Source organism: Equus przewalskii, chromosome 2 (genome assembly GCF_037783145.1).
Source record: "Equus przewalskii isolate Varuska chromosome 2, EquPr2, whole genome shotgun sequence".
NCBI lineage: Eukaryota > Metazoa > Chordata > Mammalia > Perissodactyla > Equidae > Equus > Equus przewalskii.
Window position 1 is genome coordinate 91793500 of NC_091832.1, and position 19319 is coordinate 91812818.

Sequence of the window (19319 nt, forward strand, 5' to 3'; positions counted from 1 at the left end):
TTACATGTGAAATAAAACTGACCAGGGAAAGCAGTACCAACTTCAGAGGCCCCAAGCCCTAGTCCACACTCTCCTAAAGAGCCTAAATCAGTCACCTAACATAGAAATTGCAATCTTATACCTGCAACATACTTCCTTCTCTTCTTTCTCATACACTTCAAAGTTATTCATTCTGCTAAATTCTTTTGCCTCCAAATCTGGAGATGTCAACCACTCTTGTAAGTATGTGCTCTTTGCACTGAAGTGCTTAAACAACTTCGATTACTGAGCCGCACAAATAAAAAAGCTACCCTATCGGCTAATTTTAATACTTGGGGTTTTCTTCAGAAAAGTTCCTTAACCTCAAACGTATTTGCAAATAAATTTCTACTGGGTTAGTTTTTGTTTGTTTGTTTCTAATGTATTATATATTACCTGGGAGCCAGGGGAAAGAAGAGATTTTTTATTTTATTTTATACTCAACCTAGTAACCAAACAAAGGAAATAAGACAACTTCTTTATGGCAAAGCTGGTTCATTGAACTTTATAAGGGAAATGTTACAATGACACCATTTCACAACAAAATTATTTAACTTTAGATTTCATGAGGAAATGTATTAGCAATATATTGTCCATAAAGCATTGTCATTAATAGCAAACTACCTTTGATTCTGGATTAGCTTCCTTTGGTGTTCTCAAATTAAGACTTTTCCAAAACATATCTGATGTTTCCAATTAAAGGTCACAGTTAAAATAAATTCACACAGAAGTTACAAAACGTGTGATTTGTGCTTTAAAAATTAATAATTAGTTGTTTGATAGCCACCATTTTGGAAGTGATTTCTCAATAGTCAGTGAAGTGTTTATAAATATTTTGGAAAATATCTAAAAGCTTTATCCCCATTCAACTGATAAGTATGTTCTTTTTAAAAATAAAAACACACATAGAAAAAATTTAAAACTAAATCATTACAAATGAGATACAAATATTTTAAAATTAATAAATATTAAAGTGAAAAAAATAAGTCCTTTCACAGAACTGTAAAAGATACTTACTACTAACTTCTTACAAAAAGAAATAAAGTTAAATTACTTTTTTTTTAAACCATTAATAACAGCACTGAAAAAACATAAATGTGCTTGGAAAATCTGTAAACTTTCTTCCCACACTTTAGAAAATGTTTTGAAAAGCAATAAACAGATTCCCTTCTTTTAAAAAACTTACGCTCATCACAATTATTACAGATGTCATTGTTTTACTATAAAAAGTTACAAATGAACACTAATTTAGACGAAGTCAAACAATTTTTAATTCCAGCATGATAAGAAAAATGGATTAATCTCCCTAAACATAAATAAAGCCAACTTGTTTCTCCTTAAGCTCTAATATTTAAAACTGAATAATTATTACTTTCAGTTAATTCATTTAACAGAATTATCTTGTTTTTATAATTAAATTGTCCAGTTAGGACCACCATGATGATTAAACAAAAATTGTAAACTAGATTAGATTACATATTTAATTGGTTTCCCACATTCTGAAAATATTTAAGTACAATCATCTTTGGGCTTAATCTCCTCCAAAATTATCAAGGACAGGAATCTATCAGAACTAGTGAATGTGCACACTTCAGTTAAAGTTCATGGCTTACATTCCATTCATGTAATAGCTTCATATACAAGCTCACTACTTTCTATGTGCAAAGTCTTAAATTCGAAATAAAAGTATTTAGGGTAAAAAAACTTTTTGAAATATTCTTTCCATCACTGAGGGACAGAGAAGATATTTTTCAATACCTGTTTTTCATCCTGAGGAGGAACAGCTTGTTGCGATCATCAGATTTAAAGATTTTTTGAAACTGATGTACTGTAACACAATACTATTACAGAAATATACGTAGACTCATAGCAATTAGAGGGATGCCCTCAGATGGAGGTTGACTTGTTAACTCAAGCCTTTAGTCATTAAATTGATTGGGGGTCGAGAGAGCAAGAGATACTATGCCAGATACACAGCTTGAAATTACTAAAAGCTAAGAATAGGTCTCCTGTGGTAGCCAGGAACCATGTTTACCTATTTCCCTCCAAGTTACAATTCTTCAAATGCTTCCAATTAGTTTTTCACTGTTTAAAGATATCAAAACAAAATATAAAGCACCTCATTATGTCACTTCATTTGCATTAAAATTTGATTTATTTTTTGCATATTTTAATAGAATTGATTAAGAAGACAGTTCAAATTACTCTTTTAAAAATAACAATGACTTTTGCAGACCTGATTGATATCAACTAGAAATTTGGAGCATCTAGAACCGTTGGAAAAGTCATTCTTTATGGACTGAGAACCAGAAACCATTCTACGTCTTTTCTCATTGGAACTAAAGCCTTGGCTCTAAAATATACCAATAATAATGCAATTAAATACATTAATAATACAAAGAAAGAAATCTAGGGCGAGGCAAATACCAGTTTTTATGCTATCGAGAACACTTCCCATTCAAAGGACATACCAGTAAGTGTACACTAAACCCTTAATATTTTTTTCAATCCCAAGAACAGAAGATTGAACAGTCACTGACTCTTCCATCATGCTCTCATTTTAGGCCTCTTTTTTGGGGTTCTCAATGGAAAAATGTTGATTCATCCTACCTTTGTTTCATTTTCAACCTCTCCTGACATCCAACTTTTCCCTTGTGTTGTCACAATGACAAACTTGATTAAGTAGATACAAAATACAAAAGTAAGCATGACAATGATAAAAAGTAAAGTGTCAGGAGGATCCATTACATCTGAAATCAAATCTTATGACTTATCACTGTCATACTTCAAAAGTATTTCTTTAGTTAAAATTAGATAGTATAATAAAGACTGTTACTTAGCACCAGCACGTCATTGCAGGCTTTGGTTCAGGCTTCAGGATAATTCCGTTATCAGGGGGTTGACTAAGCATTAACGGTTTGTGGCTCTTAAGCTTATGAGCCAAGGTCATAAATATAGCTTCCACATGGTCATTATCATTCGGGTTTTTAGCAGAGGTTTCAAACAAAGGCATACTGTGCGTGTCAGCAAATTTTTGTGCCAAGTCTGTAGGTACCTGAATGGCACTTCTCAAGTCACATTTATTTCCAACAAGAATCCGTGGTATATCATTGGCTAGCAAATGTTGTTTGCATTCTTCTATCCAAGATGGCAGGCTATGAAAACTAGCCATGTTAGTCATATCATACACGAAGACAACAGCATGTACATTTCTGTAGTAGTGTTGTACCATGCTCTTTCTGAATCGTTCCTGTCCTGCTGTGTCCCATAACTGGATCTGAAAATGAAAAAAAAAAGAGGAAAACTGAAAATTTCATTCCAGTTATACATATCGAAAATTTTAATCACATTTGCGTGGTCTTTAGCACTTCTTCACCTCTGTTACTTTGTTGCCTTCCATAATGCCTTTTCAGTGTTATTTATGGGATCCAGACTTCATGATACTAGCCTAGTTACCTCATAATAAATGAAGTGTCAGAATAAATATTTCAATTTAGCATTTAAATTTCAGTAAATCAAATTTGTTTGGATGAAATTATACCTCAAAAACTGATTTTAAAATGTTAAGAGAAAAACATATCAGGTTTTAACCAACAGGCTAAGTGTTTAATTCCTGTAAATTTAGTTACTACATGCCCTTCTCTAACTTTCACTAATCTAATTTAAAACAGTAGACTTAGGACAGATGTTAAAAGTCATGAGGTCTAGCCCCCAAACCAGCACATATATACATTCCATGATATCCAGGCCCTCTTGAAAATTTTAAAAGGCTGGAAAATCACTTATCTATCTTAAATGTGTCTACCAACAAACATTCCACTGTCTCCTGAGTGAAATATGGGGGAACTGGGGAAAACGATATCTAAAGCTTAACACACATCATGTGTTATGATTGCCTAAAAACAGTGAATTATCATGCTGCTGTTTACTTCCTAAAAAACAGTTAAATGATGAGGGTACTGGTCACAGCGGAAAAGTCTAGAGGCAGATTTACTTAGATAGCTTTTAACTGAAAGATCTGTACTATTTATAGATATTCAGAGTACGGACTGGAAGCCTAAAGTGGTGATTTCTCCTAGGGCAATAAAGAAGCAGAGGGACACTGAGGGGATACTGTAGATGGCCCAAAAAGTAAGTAGAATATAAGACATGGAGTGCTCAGGACACAGCAGGATATGGTAAATGCTCAATTAAGATGTAATGAATGAATAAAGAAATACGTTTTTAAAAATGTGATTAGACATGGAAATATTGATCACCAATCTCTCTATGCTTCTTTAATTTTTATCGGTTCTGATTTTTCATCTTTTTTTTTTTTTGGTAGCTCTTTTTAGTCCAAATTTCTCCACTTTCTTAAATTTTTCCTTTCTTCCTAATTTTGCTCTAGGCAACATACAAACTTGATTTCCCAGGCTGTCTTGGAACTAGGGGAAGCCAAGTGATATAGCTCTGGCCAATAATTTGTAAACAGTCTGCTCAGTGGAGGTTTCCAGGAAAGCTATTGATCTGTGATTTTTAAAAAGAGCATTTGGCACACGCCTTTTGCACCTCTATTACCCTACCTTTCTGCCTGGAATGGAATATAATGCCTGGAGGTTCAGCAGCCATTTTATGAGCATGAAGAAGACAGCAACACACAAGAATCGCAGAACACAAGTCTAGCATAAACTTGGAATGTTGCTGAGAGGATACCATCATACAGACTGCTGTCTCTGGTCTCCTTATTACATGAGAAAAAGAAAACCTTATATGATTAAACTATCACAGTTGAATTTCTCTTACATGTAGCTGAATGTCATCCTAATATTATTTACCATGTATACTATTTAAAACTTTTTCCTCTTAGACTAACATTTACTCAGGAAATCACAAGGTTTTGCTTCAATGCATTTCTAGAGACCACAGCACAAAGTAAATCACTACAAAATACCCACTTTGTCATGGAAACAACACAACTGGCAGATGGGCCATAAAGACTCAAGTAACATATAAATGAGAGATAGAAGCAAACAGTTGTCAGCAAAGCAAACTACTAACTACTACTACTACTAACATCTAAGAACTACTAACTAACATCTAAGAACTACTAACTACTAACATCTAAGACTGTTTAAATCAACAAATATTTATTCAATAGCTACTATGTTCCAATAGGTTACTGTTATACCTCTAGACCTTGGCTCCCTCAACAGTAAAAGCAAAATTTAGTTTCAGACTCTATAAAATAAGTACTCATAGACTATCTACACTGACTATGCAAAGAGCTAATAAAGTAAATGTATAATTCTCTAAAAATACAACTTTCCTTTTTAAAAAAAATACTTTTTTATTCCAACTAACATGTTAAGAATAAAAACACTCACATACAATTAAAAATGCTTCAAACTATAGCTGTCAAAACTTATTACAAAGCTACAGCAATCAAGACTGTGTGATAATTGGCATAAGAGTAGTATAGATCAATGGAACAGAGTCCAGAAATAAGTCCATATATCTATGGTCAACTGATTTTCAACAAGAGTGGTAAAACAATTCAATAAGGATAAGAACAGACATTTCAACAAATGGTGCTGGGACATTAAAAAAAATGAGTTTGGATCCCCTACCTCACACCATATACAAAAATTTATTCAAAGTAGATGAAAGATCTAAACTTAAGAGCTAAAACTATAAAAATCTTAGAAGAAAACATGGGGTCAGTATTTGCGTACTTGGATCAGGTGGCAGTTTCTTAGACATGACACCTAAAGCACAAGCAACCAAGGGAAAAAACAGATAAACTGGACTTCATCAAAATTAAAAATGTTTGTGTTTCAAAGAACATTATCAAGAAAGTGAAAAGACAACTCACAGAACAGGAGAAAATATCTGCAAAAAAAATATCTGATAGGGGTCTAGTACCTAGAATATTTAAAAACTCTTACAACTCAATAACAAAAAGACAAATAACAATGAAAAAATTGGCAAAGGATCTGAACAGACATTTCTCCAAAGAAAATATACAAGTGGTCAATAAGCACAAGAAAAGATGCTCAACCTCATTAGCCATCAAGGAAATGCATGTCAAAACCACAATGAAATACCATTTCCACTCACTAGGATGGTTAAAATAAAAGAAAAGATGGACGATAAGTGTTGGCAGAGATGTGGAAAAACTGGAACCTTCATACATTGTTGGTGGGGAAGTAAAATAGTGCAGCCACTTTAGAAAACAGTTTGGCAGTTCCTAAAAATGTTAAACAGAATATTATTTAGTACAAAAAGGAATGAGGTACTGATACATGCTATAACATGGATGAATACTGAAAACACTATGCTAAGCGAAGGAAGCCAGATGCCAAAGGCCACATACTGTAAGATTCTACGTGTATGACATGTCCAGTACGGGCCAATCCATAGTGGCTGCCAGGGTTTGAGGGAAGGAGAGGAATGAGAAGTGACTGCTAATGGGTATGGGGTTTCTTTTTGGAGGGATGAAATGTTCTGGAATTAGATAGTAATGATGATTGCACAGTCTTGAGAATATACTAAAACCTGCTGAATTGTATATTTCAAATGGGCAAATCTTATAGGACGTGAATTATATGCCAGTTTGTTTAAATGAAAAACGAAAGCCCACTCCGAACTGTATCTTCAACACTTAGAAAGGTATTTTGGGAATAATATGGATGACCTATATAAAAGCTGTCCAAAGAAACTGGGAGTTGATCTTTTCTCTTCTAATAACATTTCCTGTAGCTCAGGTATTTAAAAACCATTTATTAAAAAAATGATTTATAATGTGTTAAGCAAAGTACATTTATAAGTTAAAAAAAAAACAAAAAGCATACAAAAGGTAAATACAGTCATGTGCCACAGAATGACATTTTAGTCAACGATGGCCCGCATACACAACAGTGGTCTCACAAGATTAGTACCATAAAGCCTACGTGTATAGTTAGGCTATACCATGTAGGCCTGCGTAAGTACACTCTATGATGTTCCCACAAGGATGAAATAACCTAATGACACATTTCTCAGAACAGATCCCCATCGTTAAGCAATGCATGACTGTATACCAAAATATTAATAATGGATGTCTTTAAGGCAATTTCCTTCGTTATTTCTACTTTTCTGTTTTCCATAACAAACATGCATGGCTTCTATAAAAACAAACTAAACTTTAAAAACATAACAATTATGCAGAATTTAGACCTGCCTGCCTCAAAGAACTGTGGAAGTCCTCAATAAATGTAAGTGGTACTTATGAAGACATTTATCCCTAAGAAAACCTTTTCTTGTTTGTTTGAGGATGGGGCTGACTCAACAATACTCCTCATCAATCCTGCTCAAAACTCTATGCAGTCTAATCACCTCAAGACTTCCAGGAAACAAGAAGTATGACATCATAACTCTTCATACTTTATTGGAAAGCCATAAAAGTAATTACTAAGTTAATGGGGTATTTACAAAGGAGTATTTAAAAGAAAGCTTTAAAAATTTGCTCACAGTACTGCTAAAACAAGTGAAGGTTTGGGCAAAGGCACACTGCTCTGCCGCCTGCTGTCTTTCAGATCTGCACATGGCACTGAGATGAGGCAAGGAGAGTGGGAAAGGAGCGGTGAGAGACTCCGCAAAGAAAGGACAGGATGACTGATAAAAACCATCAGCCACACAAGGCTGGAGAAAACTTTGGCCAAAAGAGAGAGAGAGAGACAAAGACAGTAGATGGCAAACAAATCCCAAGACAGTCTGGAAACACCTTGAGGTTTAGCTATGAGTGGAATGGTTCACCATGTTTAAAACAAAAAAGAGAATGACGCTTTGGAACCTAGGGAAGTAACATGCTTTTATCTGGTAAATGTTAGATTAGGAAGAATTTTCAGAGCAATTTTTCCCAATTTAATACTTAATATCTTAGGAAAATGGCTAATTCATGCTCCCACAGATATTACTCCCATTTTAAACATTACAGAGACAACATAAAATATACTTCCTTTAATAATATTTCATGAATCTCTACTTTAAATTCCAGTATGAAGTTCCAACAAAAATGGCAACCTGGCTATTTGCCAAGTCCTAACAGTAGATTCTTATTGTTCATGAAAGCTATTTTAGTCGTTTTACTACCAAAATGAGAAATGATCTGGCTAAAGTGATTTAATACTTTTTTTGCATGACTAAAAAAGACACACACATTAACCCAAATGATCTTTCCTCCTTTGATCAGCTATCAAATTTTCCTTTTCCCCTGTTCTTCTAAAGAACACATTTTTTATTATTTTTGCTTCTAAGCAGCATACATAAAAGATGATCTGATAACTACACAAGCACTTCTATTAACAACTCAGTAAGTTGTAAATCAACATCGTAACTAGTATTAGCAACATTTCAAGAGAACTCTTTTTGTTTGGTATGCAGAGTGGAAACATGTACATCTGATGTACTGATCCAAATGGCAAATTTTAAAAATAAATTTTACCTTCCCTAACATGGAGAAGTGACAAATTTTGTGTGATTATTTGAAAGAAACACTTTCTTTAAAATGAGGACTTTAGGTCTAGTTTAACAAGGGACAGGAAGACAATAAGCAGCGAGAGAAAGGAAACCAGAGCTGGGAGACCTGGGTTGTAATCCCAGCACTGCCACCAACTTGTGTGACCTAGAGCCAGTCACGTAACCTTTCGAGAGACTATTTTAATCTTAAAATCAGGGCTAATTTATGTAACGTTATAGGCTCACCCTTTTTCTAAATTAATTGTTACAACAAAGAACACACACAATTTGGAAACAGTAATGTTAGCTATCCCTCTCTATCCTTTCTCTGCTTATTTTTCATTATCATCATCTTTCCTGAAAATATGAGCACTTACTTTTAAACTACCTAAATTTATTTGAGGCTTGGCACAACCCAAGCACATTCCAGGCACTATGCTAAGCCCTTTACACGCATTGTCCTATTTAAGATACACAATCCTCTGTAATAATTACCCAATCCTGCAGATGAGGAATTGAGGCCTACTAAATTAGGTTAAGGGTCTCACCTGAGGTCACAAAGCTACTGCTAAGTCTTAAAGTTAAGACTTAAACTGGGTTGACTGATTCTGTGGTGGTCACATAATTTTTCCCAGCCTAGCATCCATTCCCACTTCTGTTAACAGCACTTCATTTTCCCTGCGGAACCATCGCTCCCTTGCTTTCAATTCATGTGAGCCCCTGGTTCCCAGGCTAAGCATGTGACCTCGACCTGACCAATCACAGCTTTGCATATCCCTGCACACCACAGTTTAGGAATGGGCATGTGCCCCAATCCTCAAACAGAATCACAGAGTCTCCATTTTTGGACTGTTGTGGGAACTGGCAAAAAGAGAACTTTACTTCTGGGCTTCTCAGTTATGTGAAACTAATTTCCATTTTGCTTAAGCTAATTTGAGTACAGAGTCCTGACACGGAGTACACACATCAGTGTTGCCATCTTCATAAGAAGAGGTCCAAGAATCACAGGCTTCTGAAATCAGGCTGGAAGAACAATGGGGGCACTGACCTGGTTCCAGGGATCCTTCAGAGAGTCGGAAGGCTTGGGTCTGTGGAAACACATACGTATTGCTTGTACCATGCAGGGCCCAGAACCAAACCACCGCAGTTCAGAATCTCTGTCAGACCAGACCCAAATCCCCCAAAGCTTTCTGAGCTAAGCAGTCAGAGGTTAAGATTCTTGAGTATTCTTTTTAGGGTACGCCGACTGCTAACACTCTCACTCACTGAATTCCAATGCAAATTAAATCAAATCAAATCAAGAGGACCAATTTAGTATCTCCCTAACTACCACCACCACCACATTTTATCAACTTTTTAATTCTTGGAAGGTAACATATAAGATGACTTCATATAAAATATTCTTTGACTTATAAACATTAATTTACTTTTAATAAAGATCAAGACAGAACAATGAATAAGGGTAAAAAATCTAATTTATATTTGCCTTCAGCATTCATAGTATATCACCTTCATCACACTAAAACAAACCCCTCCTCATCTCTCTATGCATGTTAACTACACTGGCCATTTTGTTGTCATCTATCTATGCTTCCTCTAAGTTATCTACCTAACCTCATATTCATATTCATGATTATTTTCCCTGCGCTCCAACCGCACATTTATAGCTGCCAATTAGACATTTGAATATACCATCATCTCAGCAAACAAATGACTAAAACAAAGCTTTTTAGAGAGCCCTTCAAAATTCGATGTTCCATATTGTACTCCTCACCTCTTCTAATGGTACTGCCTTCCTCCAGTCGACCAGACCCACAAGCTCAGTCATCTTGAGTCCTCTTCCTTCTTGTCACCAAACACCAGTTATTGATGCTTTCTGGCTTTATCATCAAAATATCTTTCATCTTCTCTCTTTCCATTAGTTTCCCTTATCTCCTCAATTCTGGATTTCTGGAGCAGCCTACCAATTGATCTTTTTGCCTCCACATATTCAATACACATCCCCTGAATACTGTATAGTTTAGAAACTGATCTAGACACTGGAAAAGGTCTATGGAATTACCAGACATGGATCCTGCCCTGAAGGAGGCCAAATAAGACCTGATAAAGAAGGTAGACATCTATACAACACAAGAAGGAAAGAGACACAGACCATTTAAATAAAGGCTACGAGAGTTCATAAAAGAAATAAAATGGAGAAGGAGGGAGATTTTTTTTTTTAATGTGTTAGCTCATTTAATCTTTTTTTCCCCAATTATTTTATTGAGGTCATAATGGTTTATAACATTTTGTAATTTCAGGCGTACATTATTATTTATCAGTTTCTGTATAGACTACACTCTGCTCACCACTAATGGTCTAATTTTTACCCATCACCATATATATGTGATCCTTTACCCCTTTCGCCCACCCCCCAATCCCCTTCCCCTCTGGTAACCACTCATCTGTTCTCTTTATCCATGTGTTTATCTTCCACATATGAGTGAAATCATGTGGTGTTTGTCTTTCTCTATAGGGTTTATTCTGCTTAACATAATACCCTCAAGGTCAATCCATGTTGTTGCAAATGGGATGATTTTGTCTTTTTTATGGCTGAGTAGTATTCCATTGTGTGTCTGTGTGTGTATGGGTAGATATATAAAAGGGGTGGGAGATTTTTGAGAGACGTACTGAGTTGAATAAGGAAGAATTACATGTGGTGAAATATGGGAAGAGGGGATATTCCAGGCAAAGAGTGGGAAATGGAAGGGGAAAACACAGGAATCAGCAAATAACTGGCTGGACTACAGGGTACTTGAAGGAAATTAATGGGAAAAAAGTTAGAAGAGCAGTCTGAAGCAAGATGAAGGAAAGCCTATGTTCATCTAAAAAGTTGGAGCTTCACAATATAATAGACAACTATCCAGGGCATCTGAGGCAGGGGAGATCAACCTCCCGTAAAGTGCAACGCTAATCTGGCATTTTGGCAACAACGTACAAAATTGATTACAGGCATACCTGGAAGATATTGTGGGTTCAGTTCCAGACCACCACAGCAAAGTGAACGTTGCAACAAAATGAGTCATATGAATTTTCTGGTTTCCCAGTGCATATAAAAGTTTTGTTTACCTCATAGCGCAGTTTGTTTAGTATGCAACAGCATCATGTCTAAAAAAACAATGTACATACCTTATTTAAAAAATACTTTATTGCTTAAAATGCTAACCATCATCCAAGGCTTCAGCAAGTCACAATCTTTTTACTGGTGGAGGGTCATGCCTCAATGTTGATGGCTACTAACTGATCAGGGTGGTGGCTGCTGAAGGCTGGAGTGGGCATGGCAATTCCTTAAAATAAGACAACAATGAAGTTTGCTGCATCGATTGACTCTTCCTTTCACAACTGATTTCTCTGTAACATGTGAAGCTGTTTGATAGCATTTTACCCACGGTAGGATGCCTTTCAAAATTGGAGTCAGTCCTCTCAAACCCTGCCAGTGCTTTATCAAATACGTTTATGTAACATTCTAAATTCTTTGCTGTCATTTTAACAATCTTCAAAGCATCTTCATCAGGAGTAGATTCTATCTCAAGAAACCACCGTCTTTGCTCATCCATAAGAAGCAACTCTTCATCTGTTAAATTTTTATCTTGATATTGCAGCAATTCAGACACATCTTCAGGCTCTACTTCTAATTCTAGTTTTCTTGCTATTTCCACCACATCTGCATTTACTTCCTCCACAGAAATCTTGAATCCCTCAGTCATCCATGAGGGTTGGAATCAACTTCTTCCAAACTTCTGTTAATGTCATTATTTTGAGCTCTTCCTATGAATCACGAACATTCTTAATGGCGTCTAGAATGGTGAATCCTTTCCAGAAGGTTTTCAATTTACTTTGCCCAGATCCATCAGAGGAATCACCACCTATGGAGGCCATAACCTTATGAAATGTATTTCTCAAATAATAAGACTTAAAAGTCAAAATTACTCCTTCATCCACGGGCTGCAGAATGGATGTTGTATTCACAGGCATGAAAACAACACTAATCTCGTGGTACATCTCCATCAGAGTTCTTGAGCGACCAGGTGCATTGCCAATGAGCAGTAATACTTTGAAAGGAATCTTTTTTCTGAGGAAGTCTCAATAGTGGGCTTAAAATATTCAGTAAACCATGTTTTAAACAAACAGGCTTTGTTGTTCCATTTATAGAGCACAGGCACAGCAGATCTAGCATAATTCTTAAGGGCCCAGGATTTTGAGAATATGTAAATGAGCACTGGCTTCAATTTAAAAGTGACCAGTTGCATTAGCCAACAACAAGAAAGTCAGCCTGTCCTTTGACGCTTTGAAGCCAGGAACTGACTTCGCCCCTCTAGCTATGAAAGTCTTAGATGGCATCTTCTTCCAATTGAAGGCTGTTTCATCTACACTGAAAATCTGTTGTTCAGTGTAGCCACCTTCATGAATTATCTTAGCTAGATCTTCTGGACAAGTTGCTGCAGCTTCTATATCAGCACTTGCTGCTTCCCCTTACACTTTTATGTTATGGAGACGGCTGCTTTCCTTAAACCTCATGAACCAACCTGTGCTAGCTTCAAACTTTTCTTCTGCAGCTTCCTCACCTCTCTCAGCCTTCACAGAATTGAAGAGAGTTAGGGCCTTGCTCTGGATTAGGCTTTGGCTTATGGGAATGTTGTGGCTGGTTTGATCTTCTATCCAGACCACTAAAACTTTCTCCATATCAGCAATAAGGCTGTTTTGCTTTCTTATCATTCCTGTGTTCCCTGGAGTAGCACTTTCCATTTCCTTCAAGAACTTTTCCTTCGCAGTCACAGCTTGACTGGCATAAGAGGCCTAGCTTTTGGACTATCTCAGATTTCGACATGTCTTCCTCACTGAGCTTAATCATTTCTAGCTTTCAATTTAAAGCAAGAGACACACAACTCTTCCCTCCCCTTGACCACTTAGAGGCCATTGTAGGGTTATTAATTGGCTTAATTTCGATATTGTTGTGTCTCAGGGAATAGGGAGAACCGAGGAGAAAGAGAGAGATGGAGGCACGGCCAGTTAGTGGAGATGTCAGAACACACACAACACTTACCAATTAAGTTCACCATCTTTTACGGGTGCGGTTTGTGGAGCCCCAAAACAATTACAATAGTAACATCAAAGATCACTGATCACAGATCACCATTACGAATAATACTGAAAAAGTTCGAAATATTGGGAGAATCTCCAAAATGCGACAGAGAGACACAAATGCTGTTGGAAAATGGTGCCAATAGATGTGCTCGACACACGGCTGCCATGAACCTTCAATTCATAAAAGACGTGGTATCTATGAAGCGCAATAAAGTGAAGCACCATAAAAGGAGGTAAGCCTGTAACTGAGGACTGAGAGATGAGTTGAGCTGCTGCAACAGTTCCAAGAGAGGCAAAAAAAAAAGACCTGCACTACAATTTTGAAGAAAGGATGAATGAGAGAAATCGTGCAGGTAGAAAACCAACTGAACTTAAGGAGCAAAGGAGAGGGGCGAGGCCTTGAGGATGAGGATGATGACATCAGGACAACCTAGGAGACACTGAGGAGAAACACGAGAGGGCGATTTGCTAAGGGAGATGAACTCACTTCAGACATTTGAGGTGAAGGAGAGATTATCCAAATAGCCACATCTAGAAGATAGTAAGAAACGCAGAACTGCAGATGAAAAGAAATGTCTGGGCCGAACAAAGATTTGGAAGTCATCTTCATAGAACCGACAGCTGAGATCAAGAGACTACTAGAGAATGTACATAGAAAAACAGGTCAAGGAGCAGTTTGAGTCTCATTCTGGATTCATCTTCAATTGCTGCCACATTTATCTTCCTAAAACACTTGGACTTTCTGAAGCCTAGATTCTTTAGCTTTGGTTTTCAAGCTCTTCACGAATGTTGCTACTAACACCTTCACAGGCTTCTCACTTGCCACTTCTCCACAGGAACCTCTGATCCTGCTGGAGCATCCTGCTGATGTTCCTCAGAAAAGCCCTCTCGGCTCGGCCCTTCCTCTGCGAAACCTCACCTAGCGATTCCCTCACCAACATCCAAACCAATAAATTGACACTCATTCCCTGCCCAGTTCTGCTGGGCATCTTTTTAGGTTTATAAATCTTATCCCTATCTAGGACAACAAATCATCTATGCACTATATCAGAGTCAGTAAACTTTTTCTGTAAGGGGTCAGAATAGTAAGTATCTAAGCCTTTGTGGGCCTCACGGCATCTGTCACAACTACTCAACTCTGCCACTGTAGCACAGAAGCAAGCACAATATGTAAAAAAATGAGCATAGCTGTGTTTCAATATAACTTTATTTATGGACACTGAAATTTGAATTTCATATAATTTTCACCTGATATGAAATCATATTCTTAAGATTCTTCCCAAGCATTTAAAAATCTAAGAATCATTCTCAGCTTGCAAGCCATATAAAAACAGGCAGCGGGCCAAATTGGCCCTTAAGCATAGTTTGTCAGCCCCTGCAATGCATCGTAATTCTTGTGACTAACAAAATGTCATCTTTCCTATAATTACTCATTAAATATTTGATTTACCAATGAGGGAGAGATTCTGATTATTTTCCTTTAGTTAACATTAACATCTTGTATTTAACATGGCAAAATGTCATACCTCTACAAATGATAAGTAAGCTTTCCCAGTGTTCAAATAGAAAGTGCTGACCCCTACTGAGAGGATGCAACACTAGGCTTTAATGACTGTTGGCTGCCATTATAAAATGCTTATATGAAAGGGATATGGCTAGTTATGATGGGGATACACATGCAAAGAAGGAGCATCAGGATTAGAGTTGGGAGTCTCAACTCAAAAATCAAAGATATTTTTATTTAAGGAATTAATTCTATAATTGTATTCAACTTCCAAAATTCTGTAAACAAGATTTTCCTCTTTCAACTATACATACTTAGAACTTAGGAACAGATGAACGAATACAGACTTTATTACATTTCATAAAATATTTTAACTGATTCTGAAAGGGCACTGCTGCTATAAGACATGCTCTCTGAAAAATTTCCAGTCCACAATTAAAAACATTTGACATAGTATCTCATTTTTATCAAATAAAAATAATGTCTCAAATGTCATTTTATTAGTAAAGTAACAGAGCTTTCCAGCTTTTGCTTTAAGATGAAAAATTAGAAGAAATGTCAATTCAGACTAGGCTTATAATTTTCCAAAGAGAAATGGGGACACAGTATGAACATTTCAGCAGCACTTAAGATGTACTACAGGTTAACAAAAAAGAAGCACAAGCAGCACAGGGAAGAAAGCTTTTCTATATCAATTCAGCTTTGTTTTTAAAAGAACCAATAACTTGACACTCATTCCCTGCCTAGTTTTGCTGGTCATCTTTTTAGGTTTATAAATCTTATCTTTATCTAGGACAAGAAATCATCTATGCACTATATCAGAGTCAGTAAACTTTTTCTGTAAAGGGTCAGAACAGTAAGTATCTAAGGCTTTGTGGGCCTCATGGCACCTGTCGCAACTACTCAACTCTGCCACTGTAGCACAGAAGCAAAAAAAATAAAAGTTTTTTTAAAAAAATGTCCAATATAGCAATATCTCTTTCTACTACAGAAGTCTCAGAATATTTCTGTAGTCTTTTCAACTACAATAAAAGTCTCTCTCAGACATTACAGTTGGATGTACGAGTCACTTGTTAAGGCCTTAGAAAGAAGAAAAAGAAACTCAGTGTCCAGGTCCCTACCAACATAGCAGGTTATGCTAAAGCTCAGGAGGAACAGTCCTAGAAAAAACGTTTTCTCCTTACTCTTCTCAACCAGAAGGATCAACTCGGTGCTCCCAGATTCATCACACCTCTGGGTTCGGTTGACTTACCACCAGCACTTAACCCAGTAGTTAAGTATTCAACTTTATATGGACATGTCTTATATTTTTTCAATATAAGTTCTCTCTTAAATTTGCACCTAATTCATCTGTGATCTTAAAGTCTAAGGAGCAACCCAGAAGCAGGTAAAGGGCCATCAAATCCTAACTCCTCTCCTGCCTCCATTCCCTCTACTTACTTAATATCCTATTCCCATTTTGGGGGAATTTCTCTCCGCTTCAGCTGTCTGCCTGTGCCCTACTTTATCTCTGTTTCACTTCCTGGTTGCACAGCCACAGAACTGATGGTGCCAAAAAGAAATAATAATGTTAAGCCACCAGGGAAGAAGAATCTTCTTAAGATTACCAACTATGAATTGGGTGCTTCATATATGTTCTCATCTAATGCCCACATCAGCCTGACAGGGTATTACCATCCCAATTTTTCAGAAGAGAAAATAGACTCTGAAAGATTAAGGAAGGTGCTTAAGGACTAGAGTAACCAATTAGCCCGGTTCATCTGAGACTGAGAGGGTTCCAGGGAGGTGGGACTTTCAGTTTTAAAACTGGGAGAGTCATAGATAAAGTTGGTCACCACACTAAGGACACACAGCCCACGTCAGTTGGGCTCCAAAGCCCATGCACTTTCTCCGAGAATTCCTGCTTCTCCCAAACTAAACTCCCTCTCACATCTCAGAAGCCCCATTATTTTCCTTGCCCACAAGTTCCTGGGCCTAACCTAAATCAGAGGAAAAATATTCAGCCTCTTCTCATGCTATCTTTTCCTCTGTAATGTATACAAATCCTTCTTAACTCCCTAATACAGTGCACCCAAAGGACCACCAATGGCAGTTTGAATGGGCCTATGAAAAATTAAAGGGAAAATTAAAAGGCAAAACAGCCTTTAGAAGGTTGATTTCTTTTCAATCCTATTTCTCCTTTACCATCATTAGCATTTAAACTCTTTTAGGGGTGGAAGGTTGTGTGGTTAGGGAACTAAAAAATAAACAGTTCTTGCCTGAAGAATGTGAGGGTAGGAATGAAGCAGTCAGCTTATTTTCCCCCCCAGGGGGGACTGAGGTAAAGATAAACATCTTTTAAAGTAAAAAAGTAAAGGCAGCATAAAGAAGGCAGAACAGTTCCTAGGGTCTGCATGTTTTCAGGGGTGGTATTAGCAGATGGCTGAGGATTGAGTGGTGGTTGGGAATGAAGAAGTGTGTCTAAGGTTTACACCATCAGGAGGCCTCAGCCCCATCACTGTTCCTCATTCTCCAACCCCCCCATTCCAACCCCTCAGAACCCCAGTCTTGGCCTGGGGCCTACTACCTTCTCCACCACTACTATGTCTCTAGTCTCAGGAGCTACCACTAAGAATTAAAGAATTGGGAGAGAATGATGCCAAGAATGTGCTTCTGGCAACTCAAGTAGGAACTATCATGTACAGAATGTTTCTGCAAGAAAACAGATTTTTCTAAACAACAAAATGTCATATAGAAACTACTGTAGCAAAACTAAAACCGTATGCAAGAGAATAACTAAGTACTACCTCAAAGGCAACGGGGCTTTACTTCCACAATGCCTACGGCAGTATTCAGATGACTATTTAATAAATGGTATTTATGAAATGAGTTTTCCAAGCCTGAGAAATTTCACTGTTTTTCCTCCGGTCATGCGCTGACTCCCAGTACATGAGACACTGCCAATGAGTCAGTGGATACAACCCACACTCTTGCTGCTCAAAGTGTGGTCCATGGACTAGCTGCACCTGCAGCACCTGGGACCTTACCAAAACAAAAACTGCATTTTTTTAAAAAAAAGCAAGATCCCCAGGTAAATCGCATGACAAAGTTTGAGAAGCACTGCCTTAGAAGTTTGCTATATACAAATCCTTCCAATCCCCAATTGCAATCTCCACATCAGCATGAGAAATGACGGAGCACACACCCTGCACAAGGCCGGCGATTAACCCATGGTGAGTTTGGGACACCTGTCATCCCGAGGCATCTTTCCTCCCTGACAGTCCCCCATCCGCTCACCTTGATGCGCTCCCCATCAATCTCCACCGCTCGTTCTCGGAAATCCACCCCGATAGTAGCCTCGGTGCGGTCTGGGAAGCGGCCGGCGCAGAAGCGGTAGGTCAGGCACGTCTTGCCCACATTGGAGTCGCCGATCACGATTATCTTGAAGATGCGGGAGCGAGCCGGAGGCAAAAACACGGAAGCTCCTGACACCGTACCGCTGGACGAGAAGCTTGCCTCGAGCGACGACTCCATCTCCGAAGCCATTCTCCTGACCCGCCCCAATCTGAGGCAGAGAAAAGGAGACGGAGACAGGCAGGGAGATTACGCCACCCCGAGCGAGCTAGCACGCCCAGCCAGCGGGCTCCGCCGCTCTACGTCCCAGGAGCCACCGCCCTCCGGCCGGGCAGCGCGCGTGCGCACCTTCCCACCCCCGCCGCCGCCCGGCGCAGGTGTGGCGCCCACCACCTCAGCCTGCCCGGTCCTCCCGCCCGGCCCGCGTCTCCACCCCAGCGTCACTGGGGCCGGCGCTTGTCTACCTGGGAAGGCACGGGACCTGTTGTGGGGTTGACAGCGGCGGGGAAGGCCAGCCTGCCGAGCGGCCAAACAGAGCGCCCCAGGCCCGGCCGCGCCACGTTCAAGGCTCCCGGCCTCGGGAGGAAGCCGCGCAATCATTCTGGGGGCGGGGAGAGAAAGACAGCTGAAAGGAAGGAGGGAGCGCCAGGCACTCTCTCGCGAGACGGCCGAGGAGCCGCCTGGGACGGACGCGTGGGCCGGAGGAGGCTCCGTAAGAGCGTGGAAAGGCTCGCGCGTCGGCCTTGACGCCGTCCTCGACGTCTCGTTGGTGCTTCTCCCGACCTGGAGGTGGAGGCGGCTTCCCTGGGCCGGCAGCTGGGGGCTGGGGGGTCAGCTGCGCCCCCCGCCTCCTGCGGGCTCTCCC

At 38.7% G+C, this 19319-nt stretch overlaps 1 protein-coding gene across 2 annotated transcripts; it reads right to left on the reverse strand.

The window, feature by feature from the left end:
• Positions 1-493: 493 nt before the first annotated feature.
• RAB33B (RAB33B, member RAS oncogene family) lies at positions 494-19111 on the reverse strand. Of its 2 annotated transcripts, XM_008520271.2 has the most exons (3): positions 18919-19111; positions 18398-18665; positions 494-3295 (listed from the first exon to the last, which is right to left on the reverse strand). In XM_008520271.2, the coding sequence occupies exons 2-3, from the start codon at positions 18644-18646 to the stop codon at positions 2855-2857; spliced, it is 690 nt and encodes a 229-aa protein (XP_008518493.1). In that variant the 5' UTR covers positions 18647-18665; positions 18919-19111; the 3' UTR covers positions 494-2854. The 2 variants fall into 2 exon arrangements, with proteins under 2 accessions (XP_008518493.1, XP_070467809.1); XM_070611708.1 differs by lacking the exon at positions 18919-19111 and having other exon boundaries at positions 18398-18767.
• Between the last annotated feature and the right edge of the window lie 208 nt (positions 19112-19319).

Coding starts and splice junctions, on each gene's coding strand:
- RAB33B (XM_008520271.2), bottom strand. CDS start 18,646: ATGGCTTCGGAGATGGAGTCGTCGCTCGAGGCAAGCTTCTCGTCCAGC. Junction 3,296..18,397: donor TTGATGGGGAGCGCATCAAG/GTGAGCGGATGG, acceptor TTTCATTTTCAG/ATCCAGTTATGGGACACAGC.